Here is a 23,584-nt window from a genome sequence, read left to right as displayed (position 1 = left end):
TTACTATAAACAAGGTATTAACTTGATCCATAAAAGGATTAATTCTACATTTTTAAAAAATATATCACTGTATAGTCAAAGGGAGTTGAGGGGACACATGAACAAGAAATGCATGCAAAAAACTAGTGCCAAGTTGTAGTAAAACTTTTGACAAAATGGAAATTGTTATACTAACAGAACAACTTGGTTGGATACTGCTCTTAGTGCACAGCAGCAAATGTATTATTTTTTATTTTCTGACATGGTTCCCAGATAGTCGCCCATCTAAACACCATAACTGCTTAGCTTCAGCAAGGTGCTGAAATTATTGGACGCATACTATACACTGGGACTTAAAAGTCTTTGAATCTGAAGCTATGCAAGATTTAGGAGTGGAGGGCATAGATATTTCCTGCAGTGATGTTAATAAGTTACTTTTACAAATATGTCACAGTCATAAAATAATAGCCTTGGATATGACTACTAGAATCTTTGAATGGATCCAAAAATCCCACTGCATCATGTAAGGCATTTCTGCTTGTCCACAGGAGTGTATTACTGACTCAACCACCCTCTGTTCTCAAGAGCCATTCTAGAGAGTCTAACTACCTGAAACCAGTTATAGGGGTGCATTACTTCTTTCAATATGCCCCTCCACCTGAGGGAAGCACTTTCTACTCAAACTGTTGGGTCTCTGGATCCAAACCTCTATTTTGCTCTAACAAGGTTTGAATAAATTTGTACCAGAGTAAGCAGTAGAAAACCACAAACAAGGGTGTTACTGTGAATTAATCCATACTAGAACTTCTGGTAAAGTTGTAAATATTGAGAAAGCAGTACTAGGGGTCTTAGCAGTTTCTTAAGAGAATCATCATATGGAATTGCTGTATTTGAACTAGTCTGTAGATCACATATGCCAGGCTGATTAAGAACATTTGGAAGAACTCTAAACTCAAGAAAATGCCTACATTTATCTGCTAACAAGGCTATTATGCCCTCAAGAACTAATTTGGCATTCCTTGAAATCCGACTGAAAAAACTAGTCCTGCATATACTCTATTTTAAAATCTCTGCTCCACAACTCAGATTCAGTCATGCCTTTAATGAAAAACATGGCAATACCAAGAGAAGGGCAGGATAGTCGTGACAATCATTATTCTCCCCCACTCTGCCACACACACAAATGAATCCAGGAGTAATGATTAACATAATTTTAATTTACGGGCACACCCAAGCACAAATACCAGAATGAGGCTGGTCTATGTTAAGAGATTTAGCATTCTGTCAGACCTGCATATATTTCCTTAATTGAGAATACCTGGCTAACCTTATGTCTGAAATATATGGGATTTATTGTAAATTTCTGAATTATGCTCATTAAAAACAACAACCAGGATGTGATAATTCTGTAAGAATGGTTAATGTCCCTTGAAATTCCAAAAGGGCTCAAGTCTCTCTCAATCACATTTTTTGTTGTTCCTGCCTCAACCTAACTCACATGGTACAGCTTCACCTTTCCCCTCTGCTCTTTGCAGGCACTCTGACACTGAATTCTGGTGTGTCCCTACATTAGAGGAGAAAGAACTACATGGGTCTTCTCATGACACACATCTGGCATGAATGGAAATGCTGGCTCATGATAGAACTGTGAGATGGTGTCTATTAAGTGTGGCAGACTTTTCCATTTAGCTAGCTAGAGATACAGTGGTGCCTCCCAAGTTGAAAATAATCCGTTCCGCGAGTCTCTTCGTCTAGCGGTCTTTTCGTCTTGCGAAGCAACCCTATTAGCGGCTTAGAAAAAGGGGGGGAAAGCGAGAAAAAATCGCAAGACTCGCAAGACGTTTTCGTCTTGATAAGCAAGCCCATAGGGAAATTCGTCTTGCGAAGCGCATCGAAAAACGGAAAACCCTTTCGTCTAGCGGGTTTTTCGTCTTGCGAGGCACCACTGTATGCTCGTTACTGGCAGCGTACATCATCTGATATGATGATGGTCATTAAGTGTAATGGCTGTTGTTATCAAGCACTGATAACGCCACAAGGTAGGGAAAAAGATGGTTAGATGTTTTAGGTTACAAAACCTAAGTTACTCTACACTTCATGCAAAATAGCTATCCTTGCAATTCCCTGAGAACCCACTTTTCTTGATACATAATGAAGAGGTATTCATAAGACTCCCAATTCTTAATTTCAGGAGCAACCAAGTAAATTGTCTTGCTACTTTAAAAAAGCATATGAAACAGCAAAGCTTTTTAGAGAAGTAAATAATAAAAGCCTCCTTTTTACATCAATAAAAATGTAAAACATACCCATTTTTTTATAGTACTCTTCCCATGCCTTGGTGTAATCTACCTGCCCTGCTGGTGCTGGATTTGGCTGATCTCCTACATGAAAATAAAGTTGAAAGAAAAAGTTTTTTGTGCGAACATGCATAGAAATACTAGCAGAGATAGTTGTGCATTTAAATTTACACACATTATGTGAAGTCAACAGCTGACAGAGACAAAAAAACCCACAAGGTCAACTGGAAGGTATCTCACAGCAGAATGAGAAAAATTACATTATGGGTGAGTGTCAGCCACTTATTTAGGAACTGCAGAGGAAAAGCTTTGCCATATTGAGATGCCAACACTGAAATGTAGAAGCATACAGCTGATGCAAAATACAACATACACATTTTCCAAGTAGTTTAAAGCAATGATTCTGAAACTGGTATTTTTTACAGTCAAAGACTCAAGGCATAGGACATACATGATGACTGTTGGTGGGCACCCCACATCCATCAATGTCCTTTCTTCAAAAAGTCAGTAACAAAAAATCCCTTCCACTGATTTGTATGGAGCCTGGTTAAGAGTTGCCTCAAATAATAATAATTTATTATTTGTACCCCGCCCATCTGGCTGGGTTTCCCCAGCCACTCCTTTGCTCTACCAAGGCTCCCTCAGATTCCAATTTGAGAAAGTCTGGTCTATATACCATGATGACTACGTGTCTGAAAATGTGTATGCATTGCAGTTTTTTTTGGAAGAGTTGTTTGATAGTACCAAATAAAAGCACTACAGTAGAATATATTATGTATATTAAAAGGCTAGTATTTTGATCTATTAATGGTATCAACAAGCACACCAGTGATGAAATCTAGACAAAATTTGGGCATCCTACAGTTGTCATGCACCAAGTTGTGCAGGCCAAATTTCTACCCAAATGCACAGATTAGTATATGGTATCTGGAGCACTGGTTTCTTTTCTATTTGGCATTTCCAAGCAGGAGCTGAGTATGTATGGCTGTGTGTGACACTAGCCTTATCCTATCTCTGTATAGAAGGAAAGGTGGAAGAAACAGGTGTGTGATTCACACAATGCCACATCAATGCTCTGGCACTATAGGAATAAGCCACGAACAGTTTCAGGCTCACGTTATTCTTCTTGCTGCTTATCCACAGAGATCCAGGAATTTCAATCCAGGACTTGCCAACACATGATTTGCATTTGCCAAGCTTATTGCAGCTGTCTGAATAACATGAGAAACTACAGTTTACTGCTAAATCAGGACTAGAATCCTGAACTGCAGTGGTGAATAGGTGACAGCATGTCAGCCTCTGACATAATGTTCGCCCCACTATCATAGTGAAAAGAATGAGAAAAAAAGGATAAGACATCAAGCCCAAAGGAAACTGGATGGAGAAGGGTAGAAACAAAGGTGACAGATATAGCAGCAATCCAGAGGTAGCCAAGACCTTGACAATGCCCTGGGCACTTTTGCTGAAAGTAAGTTTAAGATTAAGATGATAGGGCCATAAAAAGTGAAACTTTGGATAGGGTAACATATATATTTCTGTGTACCAGTGAGTACTTCCCGCTCCTTTCCATTCCATACTTAGGAAAGGGACTGAAAATAAAAGTGCTGGGATAGCTCAGTTGGTAGAGCTGGAATACATATAGAAAAGGGCAATCAAAATGATCAGGAAGATTATGCAACTTCCCAATGAGACAAGATTGCAACATTTGGGGCTTTTTAGTTTAGAGAAATAAGAAGGGACAGAAAGGTGCATACAATTATGCGTGCTGTGGAGAAAGTAAACAGTGAAAAGCTTTTCTTCCTCTCACAAAATACTAGAACTTTGGTGACATCCAAGGAAGCTGAATCTTGGAAGATTCAGGACAGGAAAAACTTGAGATAGAGATGGCCACTGACTTGGAAAACAAAGAGGATTGGACATGATCCAGCAGGCACTTCCTAGGTTATGCTGATTCCCCTTGCAGAAGCTGGTAATCTCTAGCCTCAATGCACCAGCATGCCACATAGTGCTCAATACAATTTTCAATTCTAGTCTTAGAAATAACCAGCATTCATTTTTGCAACAAATCTTTTTTGTTATACCATCAAATTATCAGAATTTCAGGTGGAATTTGTGAGGCAAGACTGTGTGTCTCAGATTACATGAGACTATCTGGTCAAAACAATGTCCTGGATTCAAAGTTTGAATGAACTCAAGGAAGTTCATGAAATGAAATTTTGCCACCCCTCCCTCCTACCAACTTGTGCCTCCCTGAAAAGCCACTTCTGTGGACTGGAGATTCTTTAATGTACAATGTGGGATGGGAGAATCACTCTAAATCGAGCAGACCTCTGCACCTTTTTGGTGAATCATCCTTCCAAGGGATTCTTGCACATTTCCCCACATTATTCAGGAGAGGTCCCTGAACAGCTTTTTCAAAGAGTCAAACCTTCCTTCAGTGAACTTCCTTAAATTAAAGTCTTAGGATCCAAGCCTCCAAATGCAATGATCTTACAAAACTGATTGGGTACCTTGTCCATTGGTCTGAGTGGCTGGTGGTGCACTAGGCGGAGCTGCAGGTGGTGGCTGTGCTTGCTGCTGATAGTAGTGAGCATAATAAGCTGCCCATGCTGCTGAATTGGGGTCTGTTGGCTTACCTAGGAAATGAAACATTACTTTAAGTTCAACATATCTTTGGTAGGCTTCCTTTATTTTCCATAGGTTATAGTTTAGTCACACAGTTCCTGTCTAATTGGCCGTATACAAACCATATCTGGTTCAAGGCTGCAATCCTAAATACACTTATTTTTAACACTATGGCATGCACAGGATTTTGCTTTAAGTCAAAGTAGCCCAGGTCAATTTCTTAAACTTTCAACAGTATTTAGTCTGTAGTCACGTGACTCAAATTGCAATCCTATGCAAACTTCCTTGGTAGTGAATGTCAATAAATCAGTAGGATTTGTTTCAGAATCAACATATTTAGGAATTTTAAAAATAATGTACCATTTTATGTCTCGTTTTAAACATGGAACTCAATGCAATCGAACACCATCTTGGCTGGACACGAGAATACATGTAGTTTTTTAAACCGTTTCTCCTTACCAGGATCTGGAGGATTCGGTGGCTGCCAGTGTGGATAAGCATTACCCCATCCTTGCGGAGCATATGGTGCTGGAGGGCCACTAAGGAGGAAGCGTATGTGCAATCATTATTAATCAGAAATGGAAAGCAACAAAACACAGCAGCTGCAGCTACTTCAGACTTCTAAACAAGTCACGTGGTTGCCACTGGTGCTTGGAGGGGCAGAACCCCCAATTTACAGCACTTTCCCCACCCAGTGCTGGAGCACCCTATTTCTGGGGAAAGCGCTAATTAGCTATTTACAGCTGCAACTACTGTATCAAATGCATTAAAAGCAATCCTGGAAATGGGTTGAAACCAAAGGGTTATGCAATAATGTTTTTGGTTACTTGGTGAATAAAAATGTTAATTTACTAGCACTTAGAAAATGTGTTATTAGGCAGCAAAAACAAGTTCTGGCCTGAGTTCTACTGATGTAGCCCAGTGTTTGGGGGTGGGGAGAGTGAAGGTGGAGAAGAGGTCTGATCAGTTTTGTGGTTAAGTAGTTGTCAAAACAAAACAAAACCCATCCCAGTAGTAAAAGGGTTTGTGATTTCTATTTGATACCTTTGCCAATTTATTTATAAGACTAAGTTACTTACTGAGGTGCAGGACCAGGAGGGCCAGGTGTATAGGGAGCTGGATTGTAAGGTCCCATTGGAGCCCCAGGAGGCGGCCCAGGGGGCCCATGTGGCCCAGGGACAACACCATGAGGTCCATGTGGCACAGGTGGTCCCAAAGGATTTACTGGACCCTGAAAGCAAAGATAAATGACATGGATGAAGTTGCTATCAACCAACTGTAAGAACAAGCTTGTTACTACTAGCTCCTTGACTGCTAACAGTTCATGGGGTAAACAGCAATTGTACTAGGGCAAACAGCTTGACATATTCGCTACTCAAATAGCTCTATGACATGTGAGAAAATGCATCAAGAATGCAAGGTATATTTTGTGTATTTCTCCCCAATTACTACTAGCATCAAGAGGCAACTTCCGCACAAGTATCATAGGAACTGGTTTCCTCTTACTTTACATAACAATTAAAGAAATATGGTTTTTCAGAATACTTACTCCAATCTTTTCTTCTATGAGCTGCCGAGCATAGTCAATCTGCTGTGGTGTCCCCCGGATGGTAAACAATTTCATATTTGGATCTGCATTTGGTGGTGGGTTTCTTTGCAGTTCTATTCTAGCACCAGACTGTTGGCTAATGCTCTTGATAGTTTCACCACCTGAAATTTTAAGTACAAATTATTGCACTGAATTTGTTGCTAGTTCCTAAAGAAACAGAGTAGGGAAATTTTAAACAAGTCTATTCTCCTCTGAAGAAATATTATCAGCCTAAAACAGAGCAAGACCTCTTGAACAGATTAACTTCAGGCTGTATTTGAATTTGTGGTGGGAACCTTTTTGTTCCATTGTTTTACTGGCCCTATTCAGGAGGAGGAGTAACAAGTCACACATTCTTTAGCTCCTCAAGGAAAAGTGACACTTCCACCACCTTAAGTCCCAGTGCCTAATCAATGACAGTAAGATGTTGTCACACATCACTCAACACTGAATACAGCTACCCCATTTAGAAAATCTCAGTTTAAATGTAACAGAAGATAGAAAAGCGATCTGCCAAATAAATCAAGTTTATTACCTTTCCCAATAATTAATCCAGTTTTTCCAGTCGGGACAATGAAATTAAATTCTTGCAATCCACCAGGTGGTCCCATATTCCAATTGCCCTGACCTCTACCTCGTCCACGACCACCAGGTCCTGGACCACCAGGATTGCCAGCCTAGATTGAGATGAATGAAACAAAAGAAAATCAGAAATAATTCAAAATTACTGCAACCTAAAAAGACTAGCAATTTTCCCTCTGCCAAAATTACAAAAATACAATGCATAGTGTATATATGCCAATGTCTAAAAAAAGAGAGGAACAATATTTTTGCAGACGTTGGAGAATCTATTTTACCTTTTTTTGATCCTTCTGATACCTCAAAGTCAGCTGAATGAAAAGCATTTGGGCCAAGGAACCATGGGGATGGGTAAGGCAGGGATAGGGGTTTACCTAAAATATGGCATCCATTTTATGTGCACCTGGGGCAGAGGTGTGAAACAAAAAGCATAGCTACCACTAGCAAATGTCTGCCCAGGGTATACTGCTTCAAATTGACATGACGTGAGTATTGCTCTATATAGTGGGGTAGGAGAGCTGATATTTCACAACTGGCAACCAAAGGAGTGCATTTACCTCCATACCAAATAAATGGCATGGAATAGGGTCCACATTTAGCCCTTCTTTGACATGCTTTTTTTTTTTTTGTATGAGCCTCTACCTGCAATCTGAAGTAACTCAGTGCAGACATAGCTTTAAGGATACAAAAGGCACCCTGATGGACTAGACCAATGGCCCATCTTATTAAGCATTCTGTTCTCCCAAGGATCAACCAGATGCCTATGGGAAGACCGCAAGCAGGATGAGCACAACCACCATAGTGAAAACCATGTCTTTGACAAACAACCTTACCTATCAATGTTGCCTGTATTTCCCCAGAATGACAGCTTTCAGTCAACAATCTTTCTATGTACACTGCTAATCAGCAACACCATGCTTGGCAAACACAGTGTTGGCTAACCCACACTGAGGTGAGGCTCAGCATTTATCTATCCCACTGAAAACCATCAAATGCCACAAAGCTTAGAAGGACAAAGTTCCATTAATCCTAGAATTAAAGAGTCTCATGCCAGCAGTTTTACATATGAAAGCACACCCCAGAAACTGATGGGAACTTATTTCATACCATTAAATTATTTTGCAAAGTATTTTTTCCTGAATTGAGGATTTCTGTAGCCTTGCAGTGGTTGAACAAGAATCACAAACAGGCATTGACAATTTGCAGAGTTGATGTTTTCTTTTAACCCAGAATGGCTATCATAGGTAGGCTAGTGGATATTTTTGGTTTCAAGGCTAGAAATTTATTAACACAGCTATTTAAGTAACTATCACAAATACTAAAGCTCCCATTAGCCCACTTCCTTTGAAGTTGAGAAATGTATTCAAACACATTTTAAAAGAAACCCAGTAATATTTTATAAACCACTTGATTTCATAAACATTCCTAGCAGCTATGAACCAACCTGAACACTTCGAAGAAGATCCGTAATAATTTCTGCTGCATGTTGGCATCTGTCTGGAGGTCCTGTGATTTGGGCTATTCTGTCTGGAGTTGTTCCATCATCTGGAAGAGGAATGGAATATTAAAACAAATTTCCTTTAAAAATTAGGAGAAAACCTCTGAATTTTATGTCATGTACATATAGGCAGTTCACCTGGTTTGAACTGTATCCTCACACCAGCATCATTCTGTATCTTTTTAATCATTTCTCCATTTCTTCCAATTACAATACCAACTGCAAATCTTGGAATTGGTACCTGAAGAAACAAAACAAATTTTCAGCAAATGTTTCAAAGCAATCAAAAGTATTTATCTAGGTTTAGGTCACTACTTTTGACACATCTCAAACATACAAGCAACCCACAATAAAGCCGCCGTGAAGAGGATTAGGTTAACAAAAGGTCAGAGAACAGTAGGAAATTTAATAGCTGTACACCAGGCTTCCTCAACCTCGGCCCTCCAAATGTTTTTGGCCCACAACTCCCATGATCCCTAACTAGCAGGACTAGTAAGGGATGATGGGAATTGTAGTCTCAAAACATCTGGAGGGCCGAGGTCGAGGAAGCCTGCTGTAAACCTTTCCAAGCTATTTTTCTAACAAAATATTTAATACAACCCATAAGTATCATAACCATTATGTTTTAGAGAAATAGTTCAATAATTGCCAAGAAGTTCATCGCTAAGTTTATAAGGGTCAAAAAATGAAATGAAAATCTGTTATTATTCTTTTTATTTATATCCTGTCCTTTCTCCTGGAAGAATCAAGGCGGCATACAGCTAAAACAGAAACAGCTAAAAACATAGGGGGGAAAGCAATCGCTAAAAATAAAATAAAAAATACATTAATAGTATATACAAGCATCTCATTACATACTTTCCTGCCCTTTATTCCAATTTGAAGAAAAAGAAGTGCTCTGAAAAAGACACACTTCATAAAATGTTCTCATTATACTCACATCTAATCCTTCATTTCCTCCTATTCTTGAGCCATATTCATTGCGCACCTCTCTAAAACCACCTTGATCACGAATTAGGTCCAAAACCATTTCCTTGGCTTGCTAAAAGAGAATGAGGTACAATTCAGATGCAGGAACATTATATAAAGGAACATTATTTTTTAAAATTAAAATATCATCTTACTTGAACTTTGTAAGGATCTCCTGTGATTCTAAGAGGTTTGTCTGCTCCAGTGTTCTGTGGTCCATCTTGAATCATTACCATTTTTACACCAGCTCTCTCCTACATTCAACAAAAGTAATCTGTACAGATCATGCAAATTTAGTACTTTAATGCATTTGCCCACAAATTAATTTTTTTCAGCTTACCTGAAGTTGCTTTATTGTCTCTCCACCTTTTCCAATAACTAATCCTGCTTTGCTAGCTGGAATCATAATTTCCTGGACTGCATTTCCTGGACCATCCCCATGATGGAATCCTGGCGTAGGCCTTCCTTTTTCAACTATCTGATCAAGTAATCTCTTTGCAGACCTTGAAAAATATACAATTTATAATAGTGGCAAGACTGGGGGAAAACATAACTGGAACAAACAGCAGAGTAAAATGGGTGATGGCTAACTAGAAAAGCAAGTACCGTATTTTTCGTCCCATAGTACGCACCTGCTTTTTTTGGGGGGAAATAAAGGAAAATTTTTTTCCCTTTATTTCCCCCCCCCCAAAACCAGGTCGGGGAACAGTGGGATGGCGGCGCTGGCCTCCCCGCTGTCCCCCGAGCTTGTGGGGCTGGCCGATGTCTGCCCAGCGTGAGGGGTGCTCTGCTTCAGGGCACCCCACGCGCTGGGCGGCAGGCTGCGGACACCTGCGCGAAGCACGGGGCGTCCTCCGGAGGGCGCCCCGTGCTCCCGCCCGCAAGCCTTGCGCGCCCGGGGAGAGTTCCCCCGGGCGCGCAAGGCTTGCCGACACTTGTGCGAAGCATGGGGCGTCCGTCGAAGGGCGCCCCGTGCTCCCGCCCGCAAGCCGTGTGCGCCAGGGGGGAGTTCCCCCGGGCGCGCAAGGCTTGCCGACGCCTGCGCGAAGCACGGGGCATCCGTCAAAGGGCGCCCTGTGCTCCGTGCTGCAGGCTGCCACCCGCAAGCCGTGCGCGCCAGGGGGGAGTTCCCCCGGGCGCGCAAGGCTTGCCGACACTTGTGCGAAGCATGGGGCATCCGTCGAAGGGCGCCCCGTGCTCCCGCCCGCAAGCCGTGTGCGCCAGGGGGGAGTTCCCCCGGGCGCGCAAGGCTTGCCGACACCTGCGCGAAGCACGGGGCGTCCGTCGAAGGGTGCCCCGTGCTCCATGCTGCCGCCCGTAAGCCTTGCGCGCCGGCGGGATCTCCCCCCCCCGGGCGCGCAAGGCTTGCGGACACCTGCGCGAAGCACGGCGCATCCTCCGGAGTGCGCCCCGTGCTCCGCGCTGCCGCCCGCAAGCCTTGCGCTCCCGGGGGGAGATCCCCCGGGCGCGCAAGGCTTGCCGACACATGCGCGAAGCACGGGGTGTCCTCCGCGCTGCAGGCTGCCGCCTGCAAGCCTTGCGCGCCCGGGGGGAACTCCCCCCGGGCGTGCAAGGCTTGCGGATAGCTTCCTGGAGCCTGGAGAGCGAGAGGGGTCGGTGTGCACCTACGCCTCTCGCTCTCCAGGCTTCAGCGAAAGCCTGCATTCGCCCCATAGGACGCACACACATTTCCCCTTCATTTTTTGAGGGGAAAATGTGCGTCCTATAGGGCGAAAAATACGGTAATCTGCTTAACAGTAAATGAAAATCTGTGACTCTTTACAATGCCCACAGCACTTCCATTTAGGAAGGAGGACAAGAAACATGTCATTGAGTATAAGCAGCACGGATGCAAAAAGAAAAAGGCAGGGCATGCAGATGATCGAAAACACAGAACGTGAAGATCTGCAAAATAGTGCAGATAAGAGAAAGGTAGGTTAAAACGTACTGGATATACCTGGGGGGAAACCTCAAACTATACAAGTTTAGCCATGCCTAAACAATGATCACTCTTCACCTAGGACACCAGAAAGTAATTTCTGACATAGTACACTATGCTCTTTAACATACAGAACCATAATTAAAAACACATCAGCCTATTTGAAAGTTTTAAGCGAACACTTACTGTACTGACTCTGGGGTTCCAGTTAACATGCAAGATCTTTCAGGCATGCCACCACTATCTATAAAATGGAAATAGTACAGAATTAATACTACTAAAGAAAGAAATCAGTAGCTAGCAATTATGCATTAACTGAATTACACATTCAAAAGGTACTCAAAATCAATTGTCCATAATGTATCCAAATTTTAACCCATTACTTGTTCCCAAAATAGCTTCTCCTAAAGAGTGGAAAATAATTAAAAACACTGGTTTGGTTGTAACATTACTTGCTTGTGTTCCATACTTTTCATTAATAGAACAGGAAATGAAATAGTTACCAGGTGCAATCTGTATTTTGCATCCAGATTCTTGCTGTATGCGAGAAATCTGTTCTCCTCCTCTGCCAATTACTTGAAAAATGGACAAACAAACCAGAATTATTGCACGAATTGCATTCAGTATATTTTAATTACTTTATAGCAAGGTTATACTACTTACTGAATCCAACCATTCCATCAGGAACTTTGTATTCTTCTGTCATTACAGACCTGAAAAAATAACAAAAACTATATTGCACCTTGCTTGGAATTCTCTCAATAAACTTCAGAATTATATTGTGTTATCTAGTTCCTATTAGGTTTTTTTTCTTTGCCAGATTTGTAGTTTTGCAAGCCTACAAATGATAGTAATTTTATCAGTAGCCAATTATTTTAAATGAATAGGTACAATAATATCAATACTTTGCATAGATTTGAATTTCATAATCACTACATGTGATTTAAGGCAGAGGTTTGCACAAGAGGACTTCCACTTATGCAACAGGATTTTACCTTGCTCTTCTCCATCCTGCATCCCCCTACATGCCTCTAAAATTTACTCTGGTTTTCCCCAACATGCAAGAGCAGATTTGGGGGCATGTAGGAGGAAGGAGAGGAAGGTTAAGCCCCACTGTGTGAGTGGAGAGCTATTCTGCTCACACAAGAACAGCAATGGACAATTTGTGACCATTTGCTGGGGATGCAGGAGAAAACATGGTCAGGTGGAGATGCCTCTGAGTCCACATAAATAGAAAATAGCCCTGTCTACTTTTAATTTAAATACAGAAGTCACAAATAACAGCAAATATATGAAAAGCATATGTAAAGAGAAAGAAAAGATTGGGGAAATGTAATAAAACTACATGCATGATCTATCCTACAATGCAGGAGGAAATTCACTAATGAACACGTTCTTTTCATTTACCTTTTCAAACGAACCCTATCAAGCTGATTTAAGCCTTATTTCTTGTCCTTAAACATAGTAACACCCTTACTGATCCAAGCTATTTTGAAAGAGGCAATGATTTCTCTGTCATGCTGAACTGACTGGCATCTTATTTTCAAAGAGATTTGAGTAGCAATGACAGATTTGCTTACATTGCCATCAAAGTAATGAATAACATCCTGATTCAATTTTAGCTGAAGGCAGTAAGAGAATGTTGGTTTAATATGGATGGCATATTTTTAAAAATCATACTTTTTGGAAAGTGGCATGGTTACTCTAAGAAACCACACACACATGCTACATTATTAATCAGTTGCCTGTTTCTAAAATATGCCTTGCTAAGCATCCAATCCTGTACAATGCTTGCTTAGAGGTATGTAATAAGCACAAATATACCAACTGTAAGGGAGTAATACTATACACATTAGCTGAAGTAAAGCAAGCTGATGCAAGTTAAACTGGTGTAAAGTTACACCAGATCCAAATTTCCTGGCAGTTTTTAGGTCTATTCAAAAGGGACAAATTAAATTTGCAAAGTCGATGAATTAACATACTGGAGTCATTCCTGCTTGGGATTGTTATATGCAATTTTGAAGTACTTTTATAAATTTTTGGGAGAAGTCAATATGAACAGTTACATCTTAGAAGAATCAGAAAAAAGTATCCTACCTCTGTTGCTGATGCATGGGTGGCATCTGATTTCCAAAGGCTAAAATAAATATATACGGTAAATATTTTAATTCCATTAAATGCTCTGGAATAAATGACAACGGGTGCAACACACAGCCTACCATATGAACAATTTGCATATATATTAACTTTTTTCATCTCTCCCATTCAACCCAAAGTATCACAACTACAATTACAATCCTAAACTCATGTAGTGGGAGTAATCCTCACTGAACTCAACAGATAGAGGTGGGCAAGACTGCACTATAATTATCTCACACGGGGGAAATACAGCACTGGGTACAATAGCTGAGGTCAGACAGAGAACCAAACCATGAATTGATGATTGAACAAGCCTAGAATGAGACATAGGCTTAGGTTTTTGTCCTGTCGTATGCCCAGTGTAACCATTTCCTTCCAACTCTGCTGATAGCTGAGAAGCAAACTATGACTGAGGCTTCACAAGGTATATCTGGATTGCAAATCAATATCAAACCCTGGTATGCATGGAAAACAGACATAATCTGCCAGCCAGAAAGTAAAGACAAATTATAGATTGCCACAAACTGAGAAGAAATGAATTAGGTCAAGAATACAAGGATAGGAGAGCAAGGACCAAGCTCACTGTTTTTCCTACTCTTATGTAAAACTTCCCCCCTCTCTCCCTACCCTTATACAGCGCATTATTATGAAGTAAGATCAATGGAACTTGTCTCTTCAGTGGGCAGAACATTTTTGCCTTCACCTTTAAGGTTTCTTCTCCTATCCCAATGAATAAGTAGTCAATAAACATGCATTAGGATTTTCTTTGTGTTGGGGTAGCACACTATATGTACTTAGGTATGAACAATCACCAACCCAAAGTCCTATTTCCCACTCTCTTTTGAAGCAAGGGGTACGAGTTGCATGTGGCTTGCCACTTTAGTAACAGAATTATCACTGGCTCTATCCAACACTGCAGCTTCACTAGCACAAGATATTGCAGTGTTAGCAAGAAAACGTCCCTTCCCTTCCACAAGATCAGCTCCAGAGTTTGGGGAACCCACTGGAGCAGATGGATGGGGCAGAAGATAGGAAAACTAAGTCCTGTTATGCCAGTGGAACCCTGATGCCACTGCATTGGATAGAATTACCTTCCCTTGGTTTTTGTTTTTTTTTAACAGCAGCTGATACTTCCTGTAATAGCAGCATTGGATTTAATCTGTTATTGCTAGCCTTTCCAGCTGTAATACTTTGGGTTGTTTTTAATGCTGCTAGTTCACGCACACAATGGCACTCCTCCCCTGTAGTCCACAATGCACCCTAACCCTAAAAACCTTCTCCAGGAGGTTGGAGAACCCACCAGAACAGATTGTAGGGCACAGGTGAGAGAAGAGGCAGGGGAAGTCAGTTGAGCAAACAGAACTCTGCTGGTGTAGTGTTGGATACAACCCATTATTTTGTATTTTGCTCCTTACCAATAGTAACTTTCTTTTTTTGTTACGCATATTATTGATAGGGTCCATATTCAACTGTTTAAAATCTAGGGCTCCAAAAAAGTAAAAGGAGATCCTGTATGCCTTGAAAGATCACAGCAAACATTCAGTATATCGAGTTTTCAATTATTTCCCTTCCTGACTCCCAAAATCTGTTCTAGAGGATTGTGGCACCTGTCCGCTACTGTATGGAAGGTGAATGGCGGATTTCTGAGGAATAAATGGGATGGTTCCATAAAGTGTGGTCTCCCAAGGATGAATCCTGGGACTTGCACTTTATACTTGTTCATAAATGACCTGGAGAAGTGAGGCAGCCAGGTTTGCATAACATCAAATTGTTGACTCCAGTCTGTGAAAAAGGCAAGCTCCATTCTAGAAATCATTACCAGCCCATATTGCAATGCCTTCAATTCAAATGCACTTGGAATAGTGTGTACCTGTTCACCTTCCTTGCGGCCAGAGGTGAGATGCACTGTGGGGTTTTTATTGTTCCTGCTGCTGTTTGTATGTTTTCATGATGATCTAAAGTGTTAACTGTTTTGTTTTTATATGCTTATTTTGGTTATAATGCATATGTATGCCATATATCATTTGCCTGAAAGGCAGGGTATAAAAATTCAAAAGAAAGTTCTGATCATCACAACTATAAAGGGGTATTGCAGAGCTGGAAGTTTCAAGAAAGGGCAACCAAGATGATCATGGAGCCGAAACACTGTCCTACAAGGGAACTTACAACATTTGAGTGTTTATAGCAGGCATAGGGATGATGGGAGTTGTAGTCTGACGGGCTCTTAAAGAATGCTGCTGCTCCCAAGAGGACTGCCTGCTGAGGGCCTCTTTCCACCTGGCTTGGGGCGGGGCTTGACAGGCTTCAGAAGGACTGCAGCTGCTGCTCAGCAGAGGGTTCCTCTTTTAATTTTTATCTGTGTTGTTTTAAATAAGAATCTTGGCTGTCAGCCCTGGACCCTGCCTTGCTGGCCTTTTCCCATCTGGCCTGGGAGAGTGGAGTGCTGACTGACTCCAGCTACAAAAGCTGTTGAACAGATTCTTGGGCTGGAATATTGTTTACGGGGGGGGGGGGTTGTTGAGAGAGCTTCTTGCAGTTATTAATATTATTGTTGTATCTTTAGCTTTAGATCTTATGATTTACATGGAAATTGTTTCCATTTGGTTGTGTACATTTTGATGTTTTATTTATTGTTTATGACTTCTGTGATGTTTGACTTCTGTGATGTACCGTATTTTTAGCCCTATAGGGCGCACCGGCCCATAGGGTGCACCTAGTTTTTTGGGGGGGAAATAAAGAAAAAAAATTTTATTCCCCCCCCCAAGCCCGAGCTTCCCCTGACCCCCAGAACACGCTACTATCCGCAAGCTCACCAGTTGGGGACCCAAGTTTGAGAAACACTTTACTAAAAACAAGTTTCTCAACACTTTTACATTAGGCTGCTTTTACTTCTGTGCATTTCACAATATTAACCAACACATAGAGACGCCTTGATGAATGACTAATTAATGTGCTTATCAGGCTTCCAGACTGCATTTCTCACACACCAAAAGATGTGCTGCTCTATACAATAATTGCAGTTATGGGTTGGAACAATGAACTATTAACAATAGGAAAATATAAACTAATGCCTTTCCACCGATACTTCTGTAAAGGTTAAGTGTAAGAACATAGTTGTTTCACTTTTCTTACAGAGTTCTTTGGAATGAAGTATAAAACAGTCCTCCAGTGAGCAGAAGACATCTTCCACACAAAGAAGGAAGCTTTTGGATCTAACAAAATATTTCCAAAGTAACTATCTGGTCTTTCAGAAGGCAAAAATAAAAGGAAAAATGGTTTTTAGTAAATTCACCACACCCCTCTCCTTCATAATGCTACACATATGAGAAACCTGCTCTAAATTCCACAGCAGAGTGGCAAATCAAAGACCTACTGTGCATACACAAATTCAAATTGATGCAAACCATACTCTGAACCTACGTCTTGCCCCAACTAGATACTGTACTCAATCCTTTTATGCTGCAGCTATATATTGCTACCTGTCTCCCAAGCACCATTAAAGAACCTAGCTGCTCAATAAGCTTTAATATCTCTATTCTCTATTATAAGCAGCAGACAACAAGGTAAGGCATGGGATTATACTATAATGCCTTTTAACAACTTGTCTCATTGGGTACATTGCTAGTTAAGTTCAGCATAGTGTTAACCAATTATTATGGGAGGTATTTCTAAACATGATGGGAAGCACACATTTCAAATGCATTGAAAGAACATGCTGCAGTATCTACAACATTCTGAGGCACCCCTGCCCGTACGGGCCAGTCGTGTCCGACTCTAGGGTTGTGCGCCCATCTCACTTAAGAGGCCGGGGGCCAGCGCTGTCCGGAGACACTTCCGGGTCACGTGGCCAGCGTGACGAAGCTGCTCTGGCGAGCCAGCACCAGCGCAGCACACGGAAACGCCGTTTACCTTCCCGCTATAAAGCGGTACCTATTTATCTACTTGCACTTAAGGGTGCTTTCGAACTGCTAGGTGGGCAGGAGCTGGGACCGAAAGACGGGAGCTCACCCCACCGCGGGGATTTGAACTGCCGACCATGCAATCGGCAAGCCCTAGGCACTGAGGTTTTACCCACAGCGCCACCCACGTCCCCTCCTACAACATTCTATAACCCATTCTATAACATTTTTAATGGGCTACAACATTCTATAACCCATTAAAAATGTAACCTTACTTAACCAGTTCAGATTTTTATAACTGAACTCTAAACAAGTCTGCAGGCTTATAATAAAACCAATTATGCAGTAAGAAATTTCCTGTTGAAATTTTTACATATTTTTCTATTTGGGGTTTTCCATTAAAAGCAGCAGCATATTTAAAAACAGAACTCAGATAGTCTCCTTCCAAATCCATGTAAGCAGCCATCCCATTGCTTTTGACCAAACATTGCAGAAGCTGACATCTGTTCACAAAATAAGGGCTTTCAATCCCTTCCCTGTTACAGGTCCCCGCATCTCCTCAAAAAAACCTTTCCAAGGAGAAAGGTGTGATGTGAGAATATGTGAAAATCATGCAGAGGCACCTTGCGCAAACAAACTTCTGATGCAACACTGAATCCAACCTGCTGTCTAAATTTACTTTTAACCTTTTTACACTGGATATTTGGGCCCAACAAGATATAAAACATGATTAGAAGATAGGATTGGGCAAGAAAATATCCTCAAGAGGGATAATAGAAAACTATAGAATGTCCTTTCCCATATTTCCTCTTCTACATAAAAGGCTGCTACAAACTGAAAAGCGGTAATAAAATGTTGGATTAGCAGCTCACAAACAATCTGTCTATGGAAAGTGTACATCTGTCTCCTGGCTTGTCTTTTGCATCACTTCATGACGACTGCTCAAATGCTATGTTCACTTCTCACGTGTTGGTTACTTCCAAGACTGGATTATTGCAACGTGCTCTATGTGGGGTTTCCTTTGTGCTTGATACAGAAGCTACAGTTTAGTGTATAATGACTTGTCAGCATATAACACCTGTGCTGAGAGATCTGCCCTGGTTGTCAATTTGCTACCGGGTCAAGTTCAAGGTGTTACTATCACTTGGGACCAGTTTACTTACGAGATTGCCCTACCCAACATGTGTCCTCTTGATCGCTTTGATCGGCAGAATTGACACTAATACAGATGCCACATAATATCTGTTCTGCATTTGTATGAACTTGATCAGGCTTAGTGAGGCAGTGCGTACACTTTGGAACTCCCTGCCTATTGAGATCAAGAAGGCGTCTTCATTGTATTCTTTTCAGTGCTTGCTAAAAACATTCCTGTTTAGAGAAGTTCACCCAGATGCTTAGAAATCTGAGGGAGTTTTATTCTGTTTCAGCATTTTAACTTTTGTATTTTAACTTAAAGTAAGGTAGTAGATTTTTCTTGATTTTACTGTTTTAGCTTTTGTAAACTGTTTTTGAGTTTTCTAAACAATCAAATGGTGTATAGATTTTATTAAATAAATACATACAGTGGTTGTGGTTTTTTTTAAAAGGGAGGTAAGGGCCAAAGCTCGGCAGCAGACCCATGGTATCTCAATAGTAGGAAAAAACTACTGCCTAAAGCCTTGGGGGCAGCCACTGACAGTTACTAAAGACAATAGTGTTCTATGGATACATGTTCTGACTCATTACAGCATATCTTCCTGAGTAAAAAACCCTGCCAGCTACCACTTTTTAACTATCTAACGTTTGGTTCATTTCAAAACTATATTCCTTTTATTAATATGAATATTCTGTTTTTAAAAAGCAAACACTGACTGATTCAGAAAGACTCCTTCCACTCCTATTTAAGATAGCTCTCCCACAAACAGAATCCCTATATACAACACATGTGGTGCAGTTTCAAAAGTGGTTTGTATTGCAGATCTAATTACTGCTTCTAGGGATAGAGGCACAAGACCACCCAGCAACTCTGCCGCATGAACTCAACCACTATGTGCACATAAGCACTGGTATATCATAATTATGTATAGAATAGAATACTAAACACTTGCTTTGACAAGTACACTTAAGAGCTGACCACAAGGTAAAAACATACTTACAATCATTATTTGGAGGAGCAACTTTCTTAGGCTCTGGTTGATCTGCAAAAGTAAGATTTTTTTAAATGTTTTTTGTCACAAAGATAGGCAATTTAAATAAATGGTTGTTCCAGAAGTGCAAAATGCAACTTGTCCAATGCATTTTAGCATGTTTTTGAAATTTCAGGGAATAGGTCATCTAAACAAGGAAAAATCTTATATGTTTAACACTTGGTTAGTATAGTCAGGGGGGAAAAATGCAAAGTACTTCCATTTATCAGATAAACTGTTCAAGGTTTAATAAGGCACGCAGGTTTAAACACACTATTACGGATGTCCAGGTCACTAAAACATAACTAACAAACATTTAGCTGTATTATTAGTAATTTGACACTAAAGCTAATGATGCTTCTGTAACAAAAACTGAAAAGACCACCATTGTGAGAAATAATCATTTTACAATTATATCTGACAACGACCACAATACTAAATAGAAAATCAAAATTTAAGATTCAACCAACACATAGCAATACAATCTCAATCTGGGAACTGTCATACAGACTTCCTAACCAAATACTGAAAATTTCACGGCATAAGACGTCAAAACAGCAGATTCAAAGCCACTACCATCACTACCATCCAAATCCGTTTAGTATGAGTGAAAGTCGTAGATAACTGATATCTGATAAAAATTACCTCAAATGTTTCCGTCCCACCCCATATTCAGGAATATATGATGAACCACCATTATTAAGTGCAGTAAAAGTCAGACACATATTCCAAGAAATATTTGTGTCATCCATTTCAAAAGATCCACTAGTTCATTTCACGTTTACATACTAAACACAGGTAATAAATAAAAATTCCTGCCTTTAAAAGGAGAGGGCATTCCCTCCCAGTGTGTTGTACTGCTCGGACTTGTCCAAGAGCCATCTACACATAAAATAAAAAGAATACATTACATACATCATTTGAAGCATCATTAGCTCATTTTTGAATATTAAAAACCTCACTAATAATAAAAGGCACTTTAATAAAGTACACAAGTACTCCTTGTCAAGAGCCTTAGAAATTTTCTGTAAACAAAATTATAATCCATCAAAACCTACATTCTCCTCCAAGGTCAGAAACTGTCTTCATGAATTAAAAAAAATATTACACAATGCTTTGCTTTTAGAAGATAAACATATTAAACCCTGTTAAGCCCACAAAAGCTTTTTAAAATTAAAAAATGCTACACATTTCAGTAACGTTTTAAAAACAAACAAAAGGTTCAAGCAAGTTAGAGGAAGACATTTCTCCATATATTTCAATGCTTGTCTTTTTAATGAAATAACTACATTTTAAAATGTTGTGCCTGCACAATGTAACTTATATACCAAACCACCAGGTTTGAAAAAGATTAACAAATGAGCATTCTCCATATAAATTAGAGGAGCTGTTAATCCTGTCACAAATATTTCAACACTGTGCTTCTGATGCATTTTTAAATAATACATATTTTACCTACCTTAGGTTTTTAGTTATGTCTAAAAGATCATATCCATGTTGAAGATGGACTATTCTACCTTCTAACCAATAACGATGATTAAAGTAATGCAGAAAGGCTAAACTAACTCATGCACTCACACACACACTATCAGTTTATAATTTTTAGAATTGAATATATTAGCATCTTATATACTGATTGACAGCATACCTCCATCTTCAAGAGGTCTTTTTTGTCCTCCATAACTGTAATCATTTGAATTCACAGATGTTCCAGATTCATTTCCAATTTTTGCTGCAATCTGAAAGAAAAGCAAAGGCAAGCATATAAAGTCTTTTTTTTTTGGACTATGTTGTAAAAAGTAATGTGTCAAAGAATGATTTTTTTTACACTTGCTGTAACAGATACCTTACATCATACATTAATATGTTGTCAAGCATTAAATTACACTAAACACAAGTTGTCTAACTATGATTTTTGCTCTGGGAGGCCACCATTTGAAGATCAGGACAAACCTTTATATTAAGAGAAGAACAACTGGTGTCAGCTTAACTGGAAGAATCAGACATGCAACTGTTGAAATACAACAGCAACCAATTATGTTATCAGAAGTTAGTGTGCTTGCTTGTGGCAGGCACAAACACGCAAGCAATTTCTTATAGAACCGCATACCATATAGAAGCTAACAGTGAGTTGCCTGCTATTTTGCCCAAATGATTAATTTAAAGGGAACTGGCTTTTAAAACAATATAGTGAGGGTGCCTGCCTAAAGTCAAAGTGCAGTGTTATAAATGCTCCTCCTTCTCCAAGGTGTAAACTGGCCCCAAGCCAGTGTATAGATACTTCATACAGTAATTGCAGTAAATCTTCCAAAGGTTAATGTCAGCGAAGATCCTTTTGAAATATCAAGCAGTGCATGTGCTTAGACCAGTGCTTGGATTTAGTATGGGATTGATGGTGGCTAATAAACTGCAGTTGAACACTGACATGATAAAACTCTGATTTGTAGATGCCCATGTCTGGAGACTTAGGTATACAGCCTGTGCTACATTCTCCTTGAAAGAAGGGATGCAATTTCGGGGTGTTCTTTGATCTAGCATTGTCACAAGAGGCACAGGTAGCATGAGCGACACAAAGTGTCTTTTTAAAAGCTATAACTGTTCCTTGACATGGATAGTCTGACCATAGTGACCCATGCTCTGGTGACCTACTGACTGGGTTACTGTAATGCGCCGTGCATGGTTCTATCCCTTGAAGACAATCCAGAAACTTAAGTCAGGGCAGAATATAGCTGCTCTCTCTCTCTCTCTTTACTGGACAGACGGAATGACACCACAGTGATTTACATTAGCGGTACGGAAGCTGTACTACCCAGGACAGGATAGGGTTGTGCAGAGTTGTTAAGGCAGCAGAGAGCATTGTTGGCAGCCCACTCTCCACCTTAGAGCAGATTTATGCCACAAGGTGCCATAGGAAGGCACTGGACATAGTAAAAGATCCATCGCATCCTGGTCACTGTCTCTTCGAGCTCCTGCCGTCGGGACGGAGATACAGGACAATGAAGACAAGAACGAGCCGTCTTAAGATCAGCTTCTTCTCCAGAGCGATATCGGCCCTGAATGGGAAGCCTGGACTTTGAAAGTCATCTAATCTTCCTTGCTGTACTATACTGTATTGTTTTAATTAGTGTTTTTATGGAGCAGTCAAGTAATTTCGTTGTCCCCGAGAGGGGGTAATGACAATAAAGATATTATTATTATTATTATTATTCACTTCAAAACACAATTCAAAGTGCTGATGCCTATCTTTTCAACTCTTAAGTAGCTCATCACCAAAATACCTAAAGGAACATATCCACCAATGCCAGGTTGCCAGGGTGTTTAGATCTTCCAAGGTGGGTTTTCAGTTCTATAACCAGGGCAATTTCCACTATGTAGTGCCATACCTCAGTTGTGCTGCGGTAAAGCCTTTGCTGTGGTGGCACTGCATACATGGAATGCTCTCCTAAGACTTATGATTGGAGCTCAAGCAATCATGATTTCAGCACCTGGTCAAAACATACCTATTTGCGTCCAGGTATTTTAATAAGTTGGTAATTGATCATCTCACTCTATTTTAACTGCCTTATTTGGTTTACCATTTTATTGTTGTATGGTGGATTGTTTATTTTATGTTCTCTACTCTACCTGAGAATCAATAGATAAAAGGTAGGTAATTAGCATTTTTAATGACTAAAATGAAATTAATTTAAGATCCTGTAAATCTGGGTTCTCCTGTTTTAAAAACAAGAGCAAAAGTCATATTTATTCACAAGTAAATGTGTTCAGTGGAACTTTTCCCCATCTAATAGACCCCATTTCAGGAGAACTTACTTTTGAGCGTGTTTAGAATTGCATTATTTAATATCACAGCCGAAATGAAATACAACTTAATTGGCTCATGCTTATATTTGAATGTTCCCTTCATCTC

The 23,584-nt window shown here is 40.3% G+C and overlaps 1 protein-coding gene across 11 annotated transcripts in view; it reads right to left on the bottom strand.

Annotated features, from left to right (window-relative positions):
• FUBP1 (far upstream element binding protein 1) overlaps positions 1-23,584 on the bottom strand; it is a 32,332-nt gene that overhangs the window by 6,484 nt on the left and 2,264 nt on the right. For 7 of the 11 annotated variants that reach the window (XM_053391966.1, XM_053391967.1, XM_053391968.1 and 4 more), the window contains exons 2-19: positions 21,326-21,416; positions 20,497-20,559; positions 19,648-19,689; positions 13,572-13,611; positions 12,138-12,187; positions 11,978-12,049; positions 11,661-11,718; positions 9,876-10,038; positions 9,691-9,789; positions 9,507-9,608; positions 8,705-8,807; positions 8,513-8,613; positions 7,025-7,166; positions 6,451-6,611; positions 5,981-6,132; positions 5,361-5,440; positions 4,787-4,912; positions 2,286-2,360 (exon numbers count right to left, since the gene is read on the bottom strand). In XM_053391966.1, coding sequence (XP_053247941.1) covers positions 2,286-2,360; positions 4,787-4,912; positions 5,361-5,440; positions 5,981-6,132; positions 6,451-6,611; positions 7,025-7,166; positions 8,513-8,613; positions 8,705-8,807; positions 9,507-9,608; positions 9,691-9,789; positions 9,876-10,038; positions 11,661-11,718; positions 11,978-12,049; positions 12,138-12,187; positions 13,572-13,611; positions 19,648-19,689; positions 20,497-20,559; positions 21,326-21,416 — 1,720 coding nt within the window. The remainder of the gene's footprint in view (positions 1-2,285; positions 2,361-4,786; positions 4,913-5,360; positions 5,441-5,980; positions 6,133-6,450; positions 6,612-7,024; positions 7,167-8,512; positions 8,614-8,704; positions 8,808-9,506; positions 9,609-9,690; positions 9,790-9,875; positions 10,039-11,660; positions 11,719-11,977; positions 12,050-12,137; positions 12,188-13,571; positions 13,612-19,647; positions 19,690-20,496; positions 20,560-21,325; positions 21,417-23,584) is intronic. The other 4 variants (XM_053391969.1, XM_053391974.1, XM_053391977.1 and 1 more) reach the window with 2 other exon arrangements.

The sequence above is a fragment of the Podarcis raffonei genome, chromosome 6 (genome assembly GCF_027172205.1).
Source record: "Podarcis raffonei isolate rPodRaf1 chromosome 6, rPodRaf1.pri, whole genome shotgun sequence".
Classification (NCBI taxonomy): Eukaryota; Metazoa; Chordata; class Lepidosauria; order Squamata; family Lacertidae; genus Podarcis; species Podarcis raffonei.
The sequence above is the reverse complement of the archived record's forward strand: the minus strand, read 5'-3'. Positions and strand labels throughout refer to the sequence as shown.